This window comes from Diuraphis noxia, unplaced genomic scaffold (assembly GCF_037042655.1).
Source record: "Diuraphis noxia isolate RWA-SAM2 unplaced genomic scaffold, SU_Dnox_SAM2 contig0004, whole genome shotgun sequence".
NCBI classification, from domain to species: Eukaryota; Metazoa; Arthropoda; class Insecta; order Hemiptera; family Aphididae; genus Diuraphis; species Diuraphis noxia.
Window position 1 is genome coordinate 42,613,531 of NW_028301714.1, and position 23,956 is coordinate 42,637,486.

General features: G+C 26.5%; 1 protein-coding gene across 3 annotated transcripts in view; it reads right to left on the reverse strand.

The window, feature by feature from the left end:
- The window catches only part of IP3K1 (inositol-trisphosphate 3-kinase-like protein), a 79,445-nt gene that overhangs the window by 47,702 nt on the left and 7,787 nt on the right, over nucleotides 1-23,956 (reverse strand). For 2 of the 3 annotated variants that reach the window (XM_015513366.2, XM_015513367.2), the window contains exon 2: nucleotides 16,700-16,844. The exons of the other annotated variant lie outside the window; for it this stretch is intronic. In XM_015513366.2, the coding sequence (XP_015368852.1) occupies nucleotides 16,700-16,822 (123 nt within the window). In that variant the 5' untranslated portion in view covers nucleotides 16,823-16,844. The remainder of the gene's footprint in view (nucleotides 1-16,699; nucleotides 16,845-23,956) is intronic. 3 annotated transcript variants of the gene reach the window in all.

Here is a 23,956-nt window from a genome sequence, read left to right on the forward strand (position 1 = left end):
ACGTATATATATATATATTATGTCGTGCTTAAGTAACGTATACATAATCATATAATAGTTATACATGATGTATACTATATAATGTATAATCACCGGGTGCGATCTGATACTAACTGGTTAAGAGTACGTAACAGTGGTATTTGTTGTCTCCGTCTTACCAGTGCGTAAAATAGCAAATTTACTATCAGTAGAACACTTGTAGCTCCTTTAGTTTAAAAATTACAGTAAATCGACCTATTATGAAACTTGATGGTAAGAACATTATCCGTGTTTGTACGTCGGTTTTTTACGATAATTCAATTTTTAAGTGAGTTATGAGCATATAATATACGGTACATTAAAAATACTCATAACTCACTTAAAAATTGAATTATCTTAAAAAACCAACGTACAAACACGGATAATGTTCTTACCATCAAGTTGCATAATAGGTCGATTTACTGTAATTTTTAAACTAAAGGAGCTACAAGTGTTCTACTGAGCATAAATTTGCTATTTTACGCACTGGTAAGACGGAGACAACAAATACCACTGTTACGTACTCTTAAGGACCATTTGACGTGTACTCGTATTATTGTTATATATTCAACAATGTTAAAGCGCCACTGTTTAACATCCATGACGTGCACAAGAAAATCTGAAATCCATTTCTCGTTCGGAAAGGTATTGAATCATGAACATGTCTTTGGAATTGCAAGGAATTCAAACAAATATTTTGTTTAGGGTTATATATAATATTATTTATACGCATTCATGGTTCAATACAAAAACGATGAATGATGCAACTAATATCGTGATGCCAGTGGCGTACAATTATAATTAAAAATTTGCTTGGGGGTTGGGGGGAACATGTTTTTAGCATAACCTGTGAGCCTCATACAGTAATCTATACCCCACAAAATATAAAATGTCATTAGTAGAATAAAAGTTTTAAGCTAGGGGGGTTATCCCCTCGCCACCCTTAATTACATCCCTGCATGATGCGTAACAAAAACGTGTCTTACGAATTTCAGATAGCTCCTCATCGTCTAAAAAACATTTTCACATCATAATGAATGTGAATTCTATTCTAGTAATAAATAAATAAATATTTTTTTTGTACAACACATCTGGGAGAAGAGGGTTGTTCGTATAGTAGGTGAGAAGCGCCCATAATATAGGTACGACTATTATAAAACGAGCCTGTGCTGTACATGTTATACGAAACCTCAACACGGTCAACAATGCTAATTGTTTAGATTACGCTTTATTTGGATACTTGTAAACAGTTGACTTAGAACAAGGCATAGAACAGAATGTGACGACACGTATATAGTACCTATACCTATATATACTATATAATGCTAATAATAATGATTTATAAACAATTACCGGAATAACTTAGATATCAACGGATTTAAAATTTTTTTTCATTGCATTCAAATGAGGCGAATGATTACAATATACATGTAAAACCTATTATTCACTGAAATAGGTGTTTATCTAATCATTAAAATGATTTTTTTATTTTTATTATTCCGACTTTAATTCATATGGTTTTCGAAAACGGAAACTTATATAAAACAAATTTACAAGGACCAATATTATCGACCGCCGACCATTAACCATTTGCTTCTAAAAAAAAAGTAGATTGAATTAATTTTTGTCGAAAACATAGTATTTTAAAATGCCATTATGGATGGCTCTCACACTCGTGTTTCATGTAAATATATATGTAATTTCACTCTCTATCACATTTACCTACTCATTGTGCCTCTTAGATATAGATTGTATATTTCAAATAAAGAAAAAAAATTAATATTTTTTGAGTACCTACTGCAGTATAAATTAGTTATTAGAATCTGTTTTAAAATTCCATCCTTACCTAGCAAAATTGAACATTTTATATATTTTTAAGTTATAACCTCAAAATGACTTGCTGAACCTAAAAGTTTGCGCGTAGCCCTTCCTCATCACTACCTATATATAGATCGTAATGTGAATTTACTCATGTGTCCGTTTCAGAGTCCTATCATATATTATTCCCCAATTCAATAAAGGTCCCTAAATATTTAAACGACGTAAGAATCTTCTTATTAATTATTTATAGTTAATTATACTACCTAATAATGCACTGTCGCAATATACGCGAGTTTAGTAAATTACCGTTTGGTAAACAAGACAAAATACTTGTGTTGACGATTGTCTTATGTAGGTTTATTATATCATGCGATGGAATGTTGCAAAAATATGATATAACATCCACATATGAAGGTTTGCGTATATACATGCCCATATAACATAACAAAGTATAGTAACAGTACAATAATAATATTTAGCCCAATGTTAAGTTTGGTTTCTTATTGAACTTTAATCGGTTTTCAAATATCGTGTAAATGTATTTAATATATTACATACAGTTATGGGCCATAACTTATGGCACGCGAGATGTGAACTCTGCGGCGGCCGTATGACGTAGGTCCTATAGGCCTATATATATATTATAAATTATAAGACCACAAATGCGAGATAATTTTAAACTCGTGGTCATGTGATACTATAGTATGGCAGTACTGTACATAATAACGCCTTATTATAATTTGGACTATTATTATATATAGAAAAAACGCAGGGACAGCGCGTTACACTGTTGTCAGGAGAGGGGAGGAAGTGCTAGCACTATTTTATTTTATTTTGCTCCACCTGTCATTAGGCAAATCGAAGTTAAATTTGGATGTAGGTATAACATTATCTATAATTATAATATATTTATAAAACTATATAATCTATATTTTTTAAGTTTTATGCTTTAAGTGTGGGAAAATATGTTAACAACCATCACAAAGGAAGGGATGGAGATAATATACAAATATCATAATCCCCCTCCACAATGATCGTTGGAAAAAAATATTGACACCCTAAAAAAAAAATTAGGAGTTGTCATTGACTACGCAGTACGGCTAAATTTTTGTTACGTTCAATGTATAAAACCATAATGCAATATTTCAAAACTTCTCGTATTTTATTACATTACTATTATAAATAATGATGGGGTTATTTAAATTTGAAAGTATTATAAGAGCTCCAAGATAAATGTTTATGGTTACAACAAATATATATCATCATCTGCATTATGCTGACTTAATAATTATACTCAGTACGTTGTGTAACGTGGTGAGGAACCACCAATAAATTATATAGTATATAATCGAATCGTATAACGTAGTAACGTACTATGTGAAAGTAAGGCATTTATTTAAATGTTAGGTATATATTATTATGTTACGTCTTGAATATCTGCAAATAGAGTTAAATTATGATGCAATTTTTACTGAAAAGATAAATTTAAAAGTTAGATAAGAGGTTATAAATAATATGATCTAGGATTTTTTTATTCTCCGAACAAACGGATCCAATCAGCTACAATACTGTAGAAGTAATTAATAAATGCCTCAATAGTTGCCACACGTTAACCGTTATAAAATACGACTTAAATAATTATTTATTTATTTATTTTATGCTATAGGTAGTAAATACTTCAAAATATCTAATATCCATAATGTGGACCATATCATAATAATTTAATACATAAATATAGTGAGATAGGTAATATATTTGTGTATGGTATAAATATAATGTTCGTGTATTAATATATACAAACAAATTATAAAGCGACCCATTCAATTGTCTATCACTCATTACTTTAAAACGTTTCGATTTTTGAAAATATTAATTTTGTATAAATAATAATTGTGATTTTTAAGCAATTTTAGGACTGTTTTTCAAAAAGTGATATATTTTCAAACAATCTTAGACTGATTTAGTATAATAGGTAGTACTTATGTATAGACTCTTAAATGTATCTCCCTAAAGTAAAGTATTATATCAGTAACATTTAATGCAATCCTAAGAACTAGAATCTATTCACACATCTATATAAATAAAAAAATGTCAACACAGATATTTAGTAAATACAATAGTTGGTCATTTTTATGGTTTATACCAAAACCCAAGTATAAATGTAAATTTAAATGAAATATTTTTTCAGCTGTCTTATTAAATGTTATCTATTTTATAAGATGTAATTCTCGACTGTTAGATTGAGGTCAACTAATTCTATAGTTATACCTCTAACGCTCAACGCACGAATTATAATAATATACCAAATAAAAATAAAAATACATCAAGTAGCACATGTTTGTTGTTTTGATTATATATATATGTATGTGTGAGTGTGTGTATATAGCAGCGGATTATGAACTCTGAATTATTATACGGTCACTTATATTCATTGACACCGTAGGGACAGTTTTGAAAGTTGACAGTAGTAAGAGAAATAAAATAACACTCAAAATAACAATATATATAATGGCTAATCTTAAAATATAATAAATATTAAAATCATATTCAAATGTTGGCCGAGGGGTCGATTTGTAATGTGTTCAATTGTAAAATTTTGAAATACTAATGTAATTATAGGGATATATATAAAGCGGCCGAGCCTGCATAATTTGTTAAATGTACTAACTGTGTTACCAAAAAGTAACGCATGCGTAATGCACAGATAAGGTTTTCATTTAATTCGTGAGAATATTATAAATGTGGTTTCATCACTATTAAGTATTATTTATAACTCTATAAAATATATTATCTAAGGTTCATTTGTTTCCCACACTAAATAATAATGAAAATTAAAAATTCATGATCACACAAAAATTAAAAGTTTGACTGATAGGAGATCCGCACTAATAATTTTTATTTAGAAATATGTTGAAATAAAATGTATTAACACTTGCAATAAAAACACATTTTTCAAAATAGTTCATGGGTTTTTTTTATATAATACGACCACTTAAGTTTTATACCCTATACCAAATATGTAATCATGCTCGACAAGAACAATGTCGATTTACCATTATGTGTTTAATCTCGAATTAAATTTTCAATATTTTTGACCAAACGAGAAATTTTTTGTCGACAATATTTAAAAAGAAGCCAATCAAAATCAAAATTTTCTTTTTAAACACCTATAAAAAAAACTGTATGATTTATAATAATACTAAACAAACATTCTGTGAAAATTTCACGTATATACGGTTTTTTTTTAGTTGCACAGAATAATAAAATCTACTGGTACTACTAAAAACTGGTTTTGAGTCAAAATCCCAATTTTTCTTTAATTCTTTTTTGTTTTCCTAACGATTTTGAAAACTATTGAGGTTTTATAACTTTTTTTTTCTCAAATTACCAAACTAGATTCATATTCCTGCTCGTCAAGATGCTATGGTAAAAAATTTAAGTGTCTTTACTGCTCAAAAGGTAGACGCCCACAAAAAATAAAGATTTTATCGTAAAATCAATGCATTCATCTCTCTACTCAGAATCTAAAAGACATGAATCGGTAAACTTTTAATACGATATTCAATGAAGTTAGGCAAACCATTTTTTCATAACTTACTTTGAGTAAAAATTTAAAAACAAATAATATAATATTTTTATTATGCATCTGTGTCGGATTTTCAACTTTAATAGGCATAATAACTTCTTAAGTACTTATCTGTACTATCTCAAAAACTGTTGTCCTTGTAATTAAAATATCAAGGCGACTTAAGTACCTAATAAGTTATTACTTTGAGCTACGTTCGTATATATGAATAATTTTTAAACTAAAAGTCAAAGAAAGAAAGAAAATGTATTACATTTTTAAAGTATGCCTAAATGGTCAAATAATAATATTGTAAGAACTGTAAGAATTAACAAGAAATAATTACCATATTTAACGAACTAAGTCAAACATTTTGAATGATAGGTGATTTCCGTAACTAATTATTTTGAACACCTGTTGAAAATTGTACAAAAAATAAATACGCTAAGTATGCGTTGTACAGCACTATAGCTGGAATTTACGAAGTTTTAAATTTCATAAATTTCATATTATTCATGTACTTTTGGTTATAAACAAAAACAATTTTCTTTGATATAACTTTATTGAAATCGGTCCAGCATAGTTTAAGAGATTAACTGATTAACGCATTTAAATAACTCTTCTGCCTTAAAATATTATAGTACATTAATACATGATACATAGGTATAATATGATATACGTAGAAATTTATTCAATCTAGATAATTCTTCTTTTTTTCATAAAAGTGATATTTTATTCCCATAAATATCAAAGCTCTTAAATGATTAGAGCTGAGGTTTCAGCCCTTCCATATAAACCGATCAACTCTACCCATGAATTTTTTACTATTGTGCTTTCAGATTAAAACATAATTTTTGCCTTAGTCGAATAAGTAATAAGTCAAAAATACTAAAATTTACAAAAAAGGAAAAAACGTTTAAAAACATTTCGTCGACCTAATTCCCTAATTTGCAAAGGTCATATATCCATCTTTTATTAAAATGATAATATGAAAGATGTAGATACTAGTGAGCAATCCAGTGATTTCGATAATCGAGAGATTCACTTGAAAAAACCTTTCGGTCAATTTAGTATTTCATTTTCATTACTCAATAATACAAGGGTCGAGTAACTATGTTAGCTCTATACTATTTACAGTTAATAGTTCCCTAATACATATTTTGTTTCATTTCGAGAGATTAAAATCATTAAATAGTAAATACCAAAAATAAACTGAATAGGGAAAATTATAAATTGATTTTATTCGATACCAAATATTTCAAAAGTATATGAGTTAGAAGTGCACAAAATATAATCGAATACAATAGATTTGATTAAATATAAATTGTATTTTATTATTATAAATTAATAACCTATTAATTACTAATTACTAATTTTAGTTAAATTGTTTTATGTATTAGACATTGGTCGAATTCATTTCGAAAGAATCACTCGTCGGGTAATTTTAATCACTCGATTATTTCAGCTGATTTCAATACCGAGAGAATCACTCGAGAATTTTTAAAACAATCGAAATAATCGATTAAATCTAACAATCGAGTATTTCGAGTAAATTCTCTTGATTTTTCCCATCATTAGTAGATACTTTTCTAAGGCTTTAAAATTATTTCATCGGAAATAGGATTTCTAATAATTATATAAATTTCATCAAGGATAAAATAATAAAATTGGAGATATGGCTATATTATACAATGCGATTTTAATTACAAATAATCCCAAAATCGTAAAAAATGGAGTTACGACCTTTACGACTAATATAAACATATTGTTGAAAAATCACAGCATTAGATGACATCATTGACATCAGACTATTGAGTTGTATCGTTCTATGAACTCTAGAAATACCTCCGCCATATATGATATATAATTATACATTATTATATTTATGGTCAATGGTCATGTAAAATCGGAAAATATAACTGTACATTTTGGTACAATGTATATAAGTTTGAATTGCAAATTGTTTGTAAACTGATTATTAATAAATAATAGTTTTGTTCTATGATTGATTTATACATAGGTACCTATACTCATTCCTCACGATATATAATCATTAAAGTTATAACACTTATAACGGTGTTGAAAAACGGTAATGAATATATTTAATAAATATTCTAAAATTTGATATCAAATAGAAAAAAATTGCAACTCTGATTATTATAAGCATATAACTACATAGTTTTAAACTCTATGACGTGTAGACGGATAAGTATATGATCTAAGCGCGTAGGTTAGGTATACTATACGTCAATACGAATATCTTAGAATTTGTAATTGTGTAATTCGTACATGGCTAAAAACGTATTTTTGATACATAGATAGTAATTCATTCGAAATAATAATTACAATAATATTTATTTAAATAAGGTAGGTAAAAAGTAAGGTAAAAAAGGCGGAGTGGCCATTTAGAAAAAAAAAGTTGTTATGTGCATGCGCAAAATGAAATAGCCTAAAGCCTAAAGATAGATAAGTTATAACAAAGTTTGTTAAGCACCAACAACATGTAGAATTAAAATATATTTAATATTTGTAAAGTTTTTGAGTGTTTCGAACTTACAATTACACACTATACACATAATAATATAATCATTATATTAAATAACTTACGTGTGCAATAAATCTATTTAATATATAAAAACATGAAGAATTATACACAACTGTACAAATATACAAATTTATATATACGAGTATAGAAACTTATTGATTATTTTACATAATTTTTATCTACACGATTTTACTTTCAGAACAAATTTAATCCTCTATTTCACAACACCTATAATTTTTCAGTAGACTGAGTCAACTATTATTATGTGGCTCGGTGTGGAGCGGTTGTTGCAATCAATCACGTAATATGATTGATAGTACACACGGGTGGTGTGGCTCTAACTAGTTCCCGGATGGGTGACCACCCGGGTTCTTAGTAACAAAAACCTTGCCACACATACATGTGTTATATTATATGACGTGGTACGTCAGTACCAAACCCCACAGTTAAAAACCTACTAAGAATAACCATCCAATGGGTCTATATGTTCACCAGGGTTAATTTATAAAATAAAACTCATCATTATAATTACGCACATTTTTTTTTACACATGTTTGCATATTAATAGAACTAAAAAAAAAAAATGATAAGTATCCAGACTGGATCGTTCATTTTAATATTAGTTTATTGCAATTATTATTTAAGTCTTTTTTAAACAAATTTTGCTTTATTGGTCACACAACGAGATCTTGCGAACTATATATTACTAATTTATGTAATGTGTATTACGTATATACGTATATACAAACGGTAGTTTCCGTGTTTGAATGTAATTTTCCTGTTCAGCCAATAGTATAGTTTCTTATTAAGTCCATACTTTATATTTATTTGTTGTATCTACAGTTTAAAACGTCATAGATACGCAATTTAACTTAGGTACTGATCTATAAACCTCAATAGAAAAATCAGGAAATCAAAAGGAGGATAATATCTTTTTGGATTTAACATTAATATATATATTAATAGGTACATACCCATATATATATATATATACTTATTGTTATGATATATTATACACCTATGTTTAACAGTCTTGTTCATAAATTAAAATTCCTTTCATTTGTTTACCTTACTAGCAGTTTATCTTGTAAAGTGTTATAATTTTTACCATTCATATAAGACAATTTATTATTTTATTATATCACCTTGGGTATTTACTGCTAAGTGATATTTTTTTTATTACGTAGCTAGCTTATAATTATATTTTCTTATAAGTGAAGCAGCTATTTAGCGTACAAGAGTTAATTATTTAAAAACATAATTAAACAATATTCCAGTTAAGAACAATAATAATTTTGCGTTTACGCAAATTCGACCAATAAAATTTGTGCTTATATTGAAAAATCAACAAATAATAAAATGTATACACTATAAAATCATTTAAGATATCAATATAACTTTTATATTAATTAAAAGTATTAAAACATCATTAGGCTTCTATGAAATAGGTATACAATGGTTAATGGTTATATTAAAATAAAATCATCAAAAGAATAAAAAAAAAGGTTACAAGAACAAAGAAATAAAAATATATGATAAAATACTAATAAGAGGTATCATTAAAAATGTCTATGTTGTTTTATTAGATCATAAAAGTTGTTTTTCTGTTCATTATAAAAATAAAAAGGTTCAACTGCAGAAGGATCGATTAAGTAGAAACTTTTTATTTTAATTTCACAATACTAACTTAATAGTGACGTAGGAAAACCATTATTTCATCACAGCCTAATGGAAACATTCCAATCTATATTTTGAATTTTAATTCATTAGAAACTAATACCTACAAACCCTCAGTTTACTAGAAAAACTGCAATACAATAATACAGCAGCAAAACAATTTTCCAAAATAAGACGTTTTAGTAGGGTTAAATCATAATTCACAAGTGCATACAAAATAAATAGACGACTCGAAACCACACCAATTAACCAATATTAAACAATATATTTTTACAGAAATTTTATATATTTACATATTATACGAGTGCATAGCTAAATAAAAAACTTGCATACAAAATAATAAAATTGAACATTTTAAACAGCTTCGTGACCACCTCCCTCTCTCCGGTTCACCAAAATCATAAACATTGTTAATATTTTTGAACACGATAAAATAAATTTAGTTTATATTTCAAACTGCAATATCGTTTACTATTGTTTGGTTAAGTTAGATTAATAATAACAAAAAAGTATATCACTAGCTGATACATTTTTAAGAGGCCCCTCTTATGGATTTGCAGACTTTATTTGAACCCTTAAATCCACGTTACTGAGACGATATACTTAATATATAAATTCATTTTTTATTCTACTCAAATATAATATTTATACTTTATAGTATATAAAATATATGCATTATTATAATATTTATAACACTCGGATTTTCTGTTGCTTGTTACCAAAATAATTCAATAATATTTTGACTGTGAATTTTTAATTTACCTCGAAAATCTTTCTCGATTATTTCCCCCCTAAATCAATCATTTTAAGTTAAAGTCCATATTTAATTTAAAGTAAGCTTTTTAGAATATTATTTCAGCTTGTAAAATATTTCTATGATAATATAATAACAATTAAAATTATATTATTAAAAAGTGTTCACACTATAGTAAGTTGTCTAGATTAAAACTATTTCATCCCAATAAAAAGTTAAAATATATAGTAATATATTATAATTTAAAATGTAACTATATTCGTCCAATTAAATAAACCGCAGCAAATAAGTATAAAAAAATATATAACAATGACAATTTTATAATAAATTATAAGGGTTTCTGGTGTGATATGCCTACACTGCGTTTTTTAAGGATATAATATATTAAAGTTAACTTCTTATTTTTGAAGTATAAGTCATTAGGTGATATTTTGATATTTGAAGCAGGTCGTATACTATAAGTATTAAAAACTAATTTTGAGAATCTAATTTTGAAGTCCATTTTAGCGTAGAAAAAACTATGTAAAATGGGTTGATAAAAAAAATCTGTGTGAATGCGTGAGCGTGATAGTGATAAACTTTCAAAAATATTCAGTTACATATCGCATACTTCAGTAGTTTAAGAGAATACATATAGCACAGTGTGCATAATATTGTATTATAATATTCATTGTTATTGTCAAATGTATTCATATTTCCTGCCCAAACGGAGAACATTATAAACATTAATATTATGATGTTCATTTTTCACTAGTTGTAAGTGCACCTTGCTATAATAAGTACCTACTATAAGAAATGAAAACATTATTATTTAAAATATATTTATTTGTTGAAATGAAAACATGATTATTGGTATGTTTATTCAAACGTATTAGCAAGTATTATACCTATCATCATACAATTATATTTTCATTTAACATGTTATTTATACAAATTTATTGTACTTCGATGTTTTATTTAAAAATATATTCTAAGAAAATTGAAATATAAATGATCAACAACGATTGTTAACTGTTGTCTATGTATACTATGGAATAACTACTTATCGTCATTAAAATAATTAAACTCATTACTCAACATAATATAATAGTATTATTATGACGTAAACCAAGTACATATTATTATTATATTAAAATATATAATACCTATATTTATTACGTATTATTAAAGTGAAATAAATCAGAAATATGTTACTATTGATTGAAGTAATCGTGGTATGCTTTCAAAAATAATAACAATTATCGAAGAACCAAATTTATTGTATATGTACGTTTATCAAAATTATATTTAGGGTTAGACGCTGCATTGCATGAACAATCACAAAACATTTAACGTATATCAATCGAGAGCTAATGATCCTTTAATTTTACTGGGCTCAGTTAGGCTGGGGGGGCGTTATAAGGTGAGGTAAACATGTAAATACGAGCTGGTAATGATCTGAACTATAGTTTCTGTAAACGGTATAGATTTTTGGGAATAGAGTAATTTTATTAACATCTATGTCACAAAAATATGCGTAATTCTACTGAAAGTCTATAAAACCATATTGTACAAAATTTTCATAATCCGATATCCAGCGCTTTAAACTAAATTTTATTATATTGATGGTAAATTAATGTTTAATATTATTACAAGGGTGGTTAGCTAAGACCGAAAAGTACCTAGTGCTGACATGAAAATGAAATTGGCACGTGAGAAACGATGATTACAACGGACCGAATTAGTTCATAAATGGCATTAATATTATACATTTTGTATAAACAACGAATTGGTCAACAATACAGTACCATCATAATGGCATATCACAATAATTGATAACACCCAATAGCCTATATGTTGCCGCAGGTTAATTAATTTAAAAAATAATAATAATAAATAAGTAGACACATTATAATATTATATAATTAATAATTATATGAGCAATATCACCGTAAGTAATATACAAAACACGATCGTGGAGCATACAAGACTGCTATTATAATATTACACCTATATCATATTATTATAATATCAATTATTATATCTTATGAAACAAGTAAACAACAAAGTACGAATATCACACTCTCAAACGCAAGTGTGTGATATAGGTAGAATGGAACATATTATACCTACGTTGTACCCGCATACACACTCGTTCACACAACTATACAAGTATGCCCCTCGTCCGATATTTTATATATAATATTATTTATTATCAAACACAATGCAGTGACGGCCACAGGACAAACGGATGGAGAAGGAGACTGCTATGTCGACCGCATATGTCATTTAAGGTCAGTATTGACGTCATACGCCGAGAGTGTCTTTACAACAAATGTCTGTATACTCCAACACCATAATAATATTATTACATATTTATGTATACGTGTAGAGTGTGTAGACTATAGAATATAGATACTATCTAGCTATATAACAGCTATTACCTGTAACCTGTATAAATATAATACTATAAAACTTGATCCCCCGATGACCGATATTAATTATTATTTTCGTTGCAATAAAATATTATAATATTATACAGTGTGAACATAACGTTTATGTTATATTGTGTATTAAACGCATAATATAATATGTAATATGTGGCATTATGTTTTCGTTTAAAATGTTGCATCAAAACAAATTAGTCTTCGAGAGGAGTGAGGACTCAGCCCGCAGTAGCGCTGAAACTTCTGAACAAGAAAAAAATCGAAAACTGTATTGTTTAGTCGGACCCAACTTTGAGTTAACCATCGAAAACAAACATTTACTATACGTAGCTATTATAATACCTATTTGGATTTACGGAATTGAACTGTGGGGTGGTGTCAATAAGTCTAATATTGATTTAATATAACGCTGTCAAAATATCGCACATTTCGGGCCATCACTGCAGTCTACCGGTTCGAAAGAAATAACGTAATTCATCCGTGATATGATGCTGCTTATACCGTGTAGACGAAATCTAAAAGTTTGCTCGCAAGGCACGAGAAGAGGATGTATCACCATGTCAATCCAAAGGCCATTCAATTATCGGATAACTCCAGTGACATTAGACGTCTTAAGCGTCTGAAACCATATGATTAAATTAAAGATTTTAGATTAAGGTAAAGGAGCCACCTCATTGGAAGTGACTTCACCAACGTGTAAAGTATATATAATTTTATATCTAGTATGTAAAACATATATATATAAACCTTGGGGTCGTTTAAATAATAAAACCCCAGGCCGTTTGAAGAAAATAAAAATAAAATGAAAACTTCCAAAATTCTATACTTTTTATGCAACTAATATAATTTTACTACCCTGTTATGTACGAGAACGTCATCAAAAGTGTTTTTGTATGAACAATAACTGGTATAGTAGGTACGCGACGCAATACATAAAAAATAATTAATTGTAAGTGGTTTTTTTGAAAAACGTGTTTACCGACAGATCAGATGCGTAGTATGAGCACCTATATATAAACTTATACGTTTTAATGTCATGGTTTTTAAATCGTAAGTGGTGTGTCTCAAATAATTGCAAACAAGATACCTGCGTGTAGTGTGTAAAATGCATCGATTATAGTAGGTATACAAATTATTAAGTATAATATTTGCCGCATGAGCATGTGGACGACGGATCGCACTCTGCTCGCCAACAAATTAAATATAATAAAATATATCAATAAATAATTACTGTATACAACATACTAAATAATATATATATAATATATGATATTATGTGTACATTCATTATAATAAACAAAAAGATCGGATCAGAGATTCGAGATTGGAAAACTTTACTAATGCTGTACAATTTCTGTGTTGGTACGATAAAACAATAATAATAATATTATATATTTTTAATGGGGGGGGGGGGGTGCATTTTTTAAAAATGATTTATTAATGATATTATTATTATTATTTAGTAATTTTCGTACCTAGTACACCTCCCTATACTCACTACGGCGACACTACCCCACACACTCACACCGGCCACACCATGAATACGCCACTGGACTCACCAGATTGCTGTTTAAGCGGATGGACCTATAATAAATAATATTATTGGATAGTAATATTTCAGTATTAATAAATGATTTTGTGTGGGAACATCATAGATGACTACTTTTGAGCACAAAATCGACAATAAACGTTGGCGTTAAAAACACATGTGGATTGGGGTATACGGGATATTAATCAAATAGAATACGAGTACCTATAGCTTTCTATATCTTAATTAATATTCTGTAGTCTTAATATTCTTGATTTTAAGAGATATTTTCGAAAACTCAATAAATTTACTTTTATCAATTAATAGTTACACTGCAATAATAATATTATATTATTACTCAATACTCAATGACAGGCTGATCCAGAATTTACCAGAACTAATAACATTCAGAATAAAAAAATTTCAGGAATTAGTATTTTAATTTTATGTTGTTTTAAAATGATGTATAATAGTCAATAACGTAATACTTAAGATAAACGTTGATGAAATATGATGAAAAACGTTATGAGAGTGATGTAAGTAGATATGTAACAAACGCTCACATCTGTTTTATAATTCCAATAGATTTTTTTTTTTTCTTTATTTGTTAGTTAAGCATCAACTACATAGGTTATTACTTTATTAGCTTTAACAAAAATTCGTTGTTTTATAACAGATAATAGATATAATATTCATCTATGAAATAAATGTAAGGTAACGTTATATTTTATGTCAGTAGTCAATCTCTAGGTATTTAAATATTGATGTTCGAAAAATATTGAGAAAGCCATCGCGAGAATACTAAATTTTCTTATAAAACCAACTATTGTTTTTTTCTTTCCCGCTAACTAAATAACTTTTTTCATTCGATAATAAACTATTACTGTAAACAATCTTTTAAATATCATATTTTAATATTTATCTATGTAACTATACATATAAACTATAATGTAAATTAATTATTAATCATTGATCAATAAATCAAGATTGGCCAAATTAAAATTAAATAATCATTAATCTAATACAAAATTACTACTGACAAATATATAATTACATATTATATAACCATATCTCAATAAGTTATTGATCAAAAAAAAAAAAAAAAAAAAAAAAATAGTTTAATTTGGCACTCAGTATTATGGCCTGCAAAAGTGGCGGTTCAGACGAAATCCAATTGACAGTTGACGTAACATCGAAGTATATTATAGAGATTCAAAAAAGAACAGACGTAACAGAGATATTAAATCTAAATATACCTACTTAAACTTTTACAACACGGTATGAAGTTATATAATCCGAATATAAAAAAATATATTACGGGACGAATTATAACATAGAAGTTACATTACTACAATAAGGTTCACACGAATAACATTTTAAGGAACAATGTTTCTTTGCAGAATGATGCGTCTAGGATCAATCCACCAGGTTAAAAAATAGTAGTCTATATGCAAAATATAATTAATTTGAATAGGTTAATTATTATTTTATATACTTATCCGAGTTTCGGCCAATTAATTATTGTGACGCTTCAGAGAAGAAGAGAGTCCGTGTTCATTCAATATTTAATTAAAATCCGATCACTAGTCATAGGTATAAATCTATATGGTTTAAAGTGAAGTGTAAATCGTACTCATATAATATTATATCTTATAAAGTTATAAATTATAACTTATAAATTATAATCTATAAAATTTTATTACATAGGCATGTAAAAATCACAATATATCATACTATATTTGGACGGCTGAGGGAATATAAGTATGAGATATGGGTAATATAATAATACACAAATATTAATACATATAGACGGGTAGGTGAAGTGGTGTGCAATAAACACCTATACGAAATCCGGACGACGATGCTTAAAATATTATGAAACTTATCTAATAGCAGAGAATGAAAATATTTAATATTTAATTGATAATACAACAATAAATCAATCGTAGGTTATGGTGTTACCTACAAATTATAATACGGCCTACTCTTAAACAATATTAATATCATATTTTTACATTTAAGTACAAATTATAGCAGAAATTATATCATAATGTCCTAAATATATACTTGTAAGTTGTAGGCCGTAAAATATATAGTGTGTTTAACTATTATTGAATAGATAACTTTTAATTAATTGCATATCACAATCACTATATCAGTGATAAATCCATATAATCCGGATAATTGTGTACACAAGAAGAGGATTATTATATTTATTTTAAGACAACGAAATAAATTAACCTGTGATAATATAAACTACGATAGTTAACAACCCGCATACTTCATCATTAATATGTTTAAATAAACATTGTACCAATTTAATTCCTCGTCCTATAAAAGGTTTAATTTATTTATTATGTTTTACCTGTTGATGAAGAGCGATTTCGTCGCCGTCGCTTCCCGTACAGCTGTGTTGTCGGTGTTTCGTTTCGCAGAACCGCTGCCATTGACGTCGGGGCCCCATGGTCACCAGGTTCCAAAAGCACATGGTACCATCTTTCTGCGCGTGTCTGTTATAAGGTTTTTACGAGTTATTTCAAGACAATATTTTTTTTTCATGTAAACTGGATTTATTGACACTGTACGACTTGTTTTTTTTGTTAGTAGATCGATTGTCGAGATCATATTAAAATTATATCATTACCATTCATCGGGTGTACACGAGAATATTAATATGTAATTATTAAGATGATTATACAGAGTCGTGTATTAGTTCAGAATGTCACAGGAGGATAAAATATATAAAACAGTATTATGTAGAAAATTACAAGCCCGCCAACTGCCAAAATCATTGAGGGGACTTGTCGTCAATAAAATTTTTTTATGCCACTAAGAATTCCTATTTTAGAATAAAACTTTTTATTTTTAAAATAATACACACGATATAATATATTGAGCAGGGAGGAATTTAAAAATATGTGACGTATTAACATGTAAAGAACGATAAAACTTAAATTTGCTAAGTCATCTTTAAACGCTTGAGCCAGGCATGCCCAGACATGGTCATAAAACAAAGCTATGGCAAGCTGACAGCTGCAGACAATTTTGGAATATAGATTTTACTACCAAAATAAACCCTTCATAAAAACACTAAGTCGAAATATCAATACTCAACAATGCATTTAACATTGATGAATAAAATATAGATTTAAAAAAAAGTTGGCATGAAGGTATGTACAGCTTTGCTGTAACATAGGTGTCAAGTGGTGAGTGTACTACATCATTAAACAAGTCGCTGTAATTAATGCGTTAATGTTTAATTCAATGACAAATCATTGCATAGAAAGAACGATTAAATTTTAATAATAGTAATTTATTTACAATTGTTTGAAGTTTGAATAACCAATGTCATTTAAATTTTGACCAAACATCAAATTTTGGGACGTACAATAACGGACGGAACAGTTTACAAAATTATGAAAATTATATGAAACCTGTAGACTTTATGTATTTACAATAACTTCTAAACTTAAGTTTTTGCTCCTTGCGGCTTAAATTATTTTTAGGCAAGACAACAAGACTAATTAGGTAGACATTATATTTAAATTAAATATTTATAAAAATCTAATTTATTAATTTAATTCAAAAGAAATGAAATCAGTTTAAAATAGGTTAGGTTAAAACTAAATAAATATTATTTATATTCTACAATTATTATAATTATATACAAGTGTAATTATTTGCATATTTAAAAACACAATCTACCTCATGTTATGCAACTGCATATAATTGATCAACATTAACTCAATTTAAAAAAAAACTAACTATTTTAGTACATTTATATAATAATTATATGTGTAAAGTATGTTTAGTTGTAACTTTTTTTTAAAATCTAAAGAGTTTTATGATTTACTTATATTTTATTCAAAGAAAAATTAATGTAATTATAATTCTATTTCAATTGTTACAAAGGAAGGCATTGCTCTCGCTCATATTATAATGTTCAATATTAATGATTCTAGGAATAAATAAATTATATCCACAGCTAATTTTATGATTAATTAATGATTGAGTATTCAAGTTTAATATTAAATTCATGACATTGCCTTTTATAAATATTAAAAAGTTTAAAGTTAACAACGTATTATTCAAAACATTTGAAAAAAATAATGTTTTGTCAAAATTACAATAATCTTGACTTGAATTTTTCATAGTAATAATAATAAAACAATTCAATTATAATAATGTCATATATAAATAAATGGTCTTGAGTCATTTATATTCATAATATTTTATTTAAATGTTATACATTACTTTAAATACTATTGTGGTGCACCTATATGCCAGTATAATAATTATTAAACATTTTAAATCAGAATATATATATAGTTATCATAATCCTGTCATTTGTGATTTTAGATGGGACATAAATATATTTGCTTTATAATGATGCGCTAAGATAGTTTTATTTTTATTTGTTCTATAGGTAATAAAAATAAATGAGAAACAAAACAATCTATACAATAGTTTGGTATCTACAAAAACTAATTATAGTGATAAATTGTATGAGGTATAAGTGGAAGTTTTTTGGGAAAAAAAGCTTTATTTTTAATAAGTGAGGGTGGTTTTTGGTAGCAAATCAGATCTATCTACTAATTTGGAATAGTAAAATGGTAAAAGTAAATTTTTGATTATAATACCTTCCTAAAACTTTAATATTGAATACAAGTTTCTTCATCAGTTGTTTTTACTGGAATTGAAATAAAGTTTAGTGTTATGCACTAGTTAACATTAGATTTATACCCATCACAGTGACTAAAAGAGTACATTCTACTCCCATGATTTTATGATTTTTATTGCAACCAACATACTTTCAAGACATTATGGTGTTTTATTTTAATCCCTTATCTTACTTTATACATCTATTATCTATAGAAATCAACTATTGGTACTAGATACAGTGAACTATGTAATTAACTTTGTTTACATAAAAATAAAAACCTTATAGTAAAATTTGAACTTAGTTGAAATTACAAATTAAAAGTTATGTTTATGTTTTATGCATGGAAATCATCAGGCATGTATACAGGGGAGGGATTGAACCCCAAAAACCGAAAATATTTTCCTAATATAGTAATATTCTTATATACTTACTTCTGAACAAATGACATACCTACATACAATTTTGATATTTACCATAGTAATAGTTACATTAAAAATAATGAATAAAATGGAAGAAATTGTTTTATTATGTTGCTGCACAATTTGTATTGCTATATTTTGAAACGCCCCCCAAATTTTGTTCTGTGTACATGCCTGGAAATTATAAATTTGTCATAATTGATCTATAAGACTATAACCAACAGATAATAAATATTATTTGACTACAGCTCCATGACATTAATAAATTATAAGTCTCAAACTTGAATTACTCTATATAATTATAATATATACGTAAGTATAATAATAATTTTATCATCATTAAGTCAAATGCATATTTGAAAATATACCAATGTGTATTCTTTAATAAGAAAACACAAATACAAAATATAAACACAGTTTTGTACTTTACATAATGTGAGAAAGAAAGAACATTTAACTATTCTGTATGCTTTATCTGTCAACTCTAAATAAGCTAAAATATTAATTTAATTTTTAATAAAGTTCGATTTTTTAACTATAACTATTCCATTTTTAATGTAGGATTAGATTTTAGTAGAAGAATATTACTTGGAATGTGAGTTTTTGCGATTTTGATGGATTCAATTGCAAATTTTTATTTCCATATAATAAAATCAATTTGTCATGAACACAGTGGACAAATTGCTTTCATGGTGAACGCACCTCGATTTTTACTAACAGCAGTAAATCATTTATAATAATAGTATATTTGTATGTCAACCAGTTAGTACAGCAATATAACTTTACATAAGCTATTAACACAGAAATAGTAAAAATTTAATTTTGTATTATAGATTCTTAGCAATGTCAATGATATTGGTTTAACAATCATGTGTGTTTTTTTAAAGCATAAAAATTTTTTTTTTAATTATGCCACATATAGGAAATGCTAACACTAATTTTTAATGGAAATTTTAAGTCTCCATAATAATTTATTTCATGAAAAATTTCTTTTGGTTTTCCGGATTATTTCTAAAAGTAAAAGAAATATTTTATTAAAGTATCAACTAGATCCATTTTTCTATCAGCAACCACCTTCAAAGTCAAAAATAGAAACATTTTTAATGCTCCAAAAGGTATATTTGAATAAAAAATTTAAATACACACAGACCGTCATAAAACCAATACATTGAAAATGATGAAAAAAAAGGTTAAATTTGTTCATTCTGGATATGAGTACATAGCCAAGAAAAGTATTAATTTAAATCTAGTAAACAATAATTAATAAATTAATGTAAACTAGATTGACTTAAAAGAAGCCATGATATAGTTAATTTATACTTATTTGTTGATTAAAAAGTGTTTCATAGAATCACCAATTTCAGTATTATTTAATTGAATCATAAATATAACAATAAATAGAAAAAAAATGCATAATATGGTTAATAGCCATGTTTAAATTTACAACATAGATAAATACATCACTTTATTCTGCATGAGGTGGCAATCAGGTTTCCTATGTTTGTTTATCAATCATCACTAATTTTGTGTATACATACATTTTCATAGTAATTTGATTGTAAAAAAATAATAATTATCTATTTTATATGAAATTTGACCACTGCAAGCACAAGTGCACAATTAACAGAGAGTTGATACAAATTTTACTGCCCTTTCCTAAGGTCAATAGAATCAAAATTTAAATAAAAATATACATACGAATATCAGACATTAATATTAACATTTAACATTGTATAATATATTACGCAATATGCATTAATTGGATATAAATCAACGAACCGATATTCAAATAGTTTCAAATCAAAAATTATGCCAGTTTAAAATTTTTCCACAGAAACACCTATAAGTATTACCAAAATTTTGAAGTTTGAAAAAATGTATTAAATAATTTAATAATGTATACTTATTAACAAGATTACAAAATTAATTGATAATTTGTATCTTTAATTATATATAATTTAAGGAAATTATTTCTATAAATTACTTCTTTAATATAAAATATCTTGTGTTATGAATACTAGCTAATAAATCAATTAACAGGCAATTTTTTTTTGAACAATTAGTATATTTTCACTGCAGAAACAAAATCAAAGGCCATCATGAGAAGATTAAATTAAACCTTTGCCATATTAACAAAAATTTCCATAATTTCTACAGTATCTTTTAAAAATTAATTCATAATACTAATTATTATGATTTGTAAGTAATACTAATATATTTTCCATTTGGTAAGTAATATACAATTACATAAGTAACAATTATTATTACTTGTATAATTCAAAAAATCGTTTAAATTACATTCAAAATAAATATCTACTTTTATACTAATAATGGTAATGATAAATAAGTTAAGTAGAATAATTAATGCTTAATGCGTTCAATTTGCAGGTATAATGCATAACATTTAGTTACAATTTAAAATACTTAGCTTATGCCATATTAAAAATTATTTAGATTTCCCTCTATGACAACGTGTAACATGTTTAAAAATGATATTATTCAATTTGTGTATAAATGTAATTTTAACATTTTTAAGGGAGGTTTTATCAATTATTTTCATATCTGTATCAACGATGCACAATGTATTGTATTCCACTACGGTCAGGCACCTACCTTATAATTATGTTGATTTAAGTAAACAAAAAAGTAGACTTAAAGATAACACAAAATATGTTCACATTATATAGCTTATTCTCTATACAATAAAACATGTAGGTACTCCTTTAATACTTTGAACTCCGTATGTGGAACTATTTAAAATAAAAAGGATTTAAGATACTACTTTTTAAATACTTTTGGTTTTTTAAAGTTGGTTTTTAACTAACATAATATAATATACTATGTTTATATGATGGCGTTAAAATGGTTTACATTTTAAAAACCGTTTTAAATATTAAAACACTCACATTATGCAGCTTAAGAATTTCAAAACGGTTTAATTTCAAACCGTTTTAATGCCATCATATAACCGTAGTAATAGATACAATGATACATAGTTTAGTACCTACGTTTATAATAATAATTATTTATTTTATTTGTTGAATAAATGTTTAACATTTTAAAAACGTTATGTTTTCAAAATTTTAATCACTCATATTGTTACTTTTTTTGTCATGGTTGCCCCACCCACACTTAATACTCACTCTACCGAGTACTGAAATGAGCTACTTTTCACAAACTTTCGGGCTTTGATTAACATAGAATACAAATTAAAATTAATAAAACTATTACCGATTTACTGTAGTAGGCAACAATATGTATCAACCAACAATTTTAAATAAATAAATAAAATATTTGAAAAAAAAAGCCAAAAGTATTCAATGCCTACAATAAATATTTAATACAAAAAAAAGTACTAAGAATACCATTGAAAATACTTCATGCTAAATGTATTTAAAATAGTATTCAAAACATAAAAATTGTTTGAATACTTTAACTAAAATACTTCACAAAACTGCCAATTCAAAATACTAACTATGTTAGAAATGATCCAACTGATTGGATGATATGATTGGCATGCAATCGTGTATTGGAACACCCTGCCATTTTCAGACTTTAATTTTATTAATGTTACTATTTTATGTGTTTTTTATAACTATTGGGCTATGTCTGTTAATATATAAATAAATAAATAAAATTATCTGCTCTAGAAGAGTTTATGCGTAAAATATCAAAACACCTAATAAATAGTCTAATATTTATAATACTAATAATAAGCACACAATATTCATTCAACTAGTTTCTAAATTCTTATGATTATTGAAAAGCAAAAAGTAAACTAAGGTAAATAACAATGTCAGTAGTGTCATTGTTAAATTATATTTTAGATATAAACGTCTGATACATTGAAATACCTTAAACATTTTGAAAATGCCTACACTAAGAAGACTATAGTACATTATTCTAAAAAATATTAATTCAATACAACAAAATCTACCTTCAATTTTATCTAATCAGTTAAATATTCATTATACATTTATAATATTAATGACACTCGAAAATTGGAATACATGCAGTGTGGACAGTGGACACTATTATAATTTTGAATGATACATTTTAAATTCATATTGGATATTATTTATAGTTAGTAATGCATTTTCTATTGGACAATAGTTTATAAATTTATCTATGTAAATCAGATGTGAATATGTGATTAAAATAAAATATGATACATAGTTAAGTATAAAATTGATATTTTACAATAAATAAGTACTCGTATAATTAAAATAAATTAAACTTTTACAAACATTAAAATATAATATGTACCTACATTTGGTTTAAAAACATGAGTCGGTATAAACCGAGAACTTTTATCTAAATTAATTCCAATACCACTCAACTTAATGAAACTAAAGTATCATAAAATTCAATATTCAAAATTTAAAACTATATAAAATAATATCAGCTAGCTAACATCACTAAGAAAAGTATTATATTTTATAGAAGAGATTTAATCTGAAAATATACATTCATTTAATTTCAATATATATGTAACTACATTAAATCGTATTAACCTACATGAAATACCTACAATGAGTGC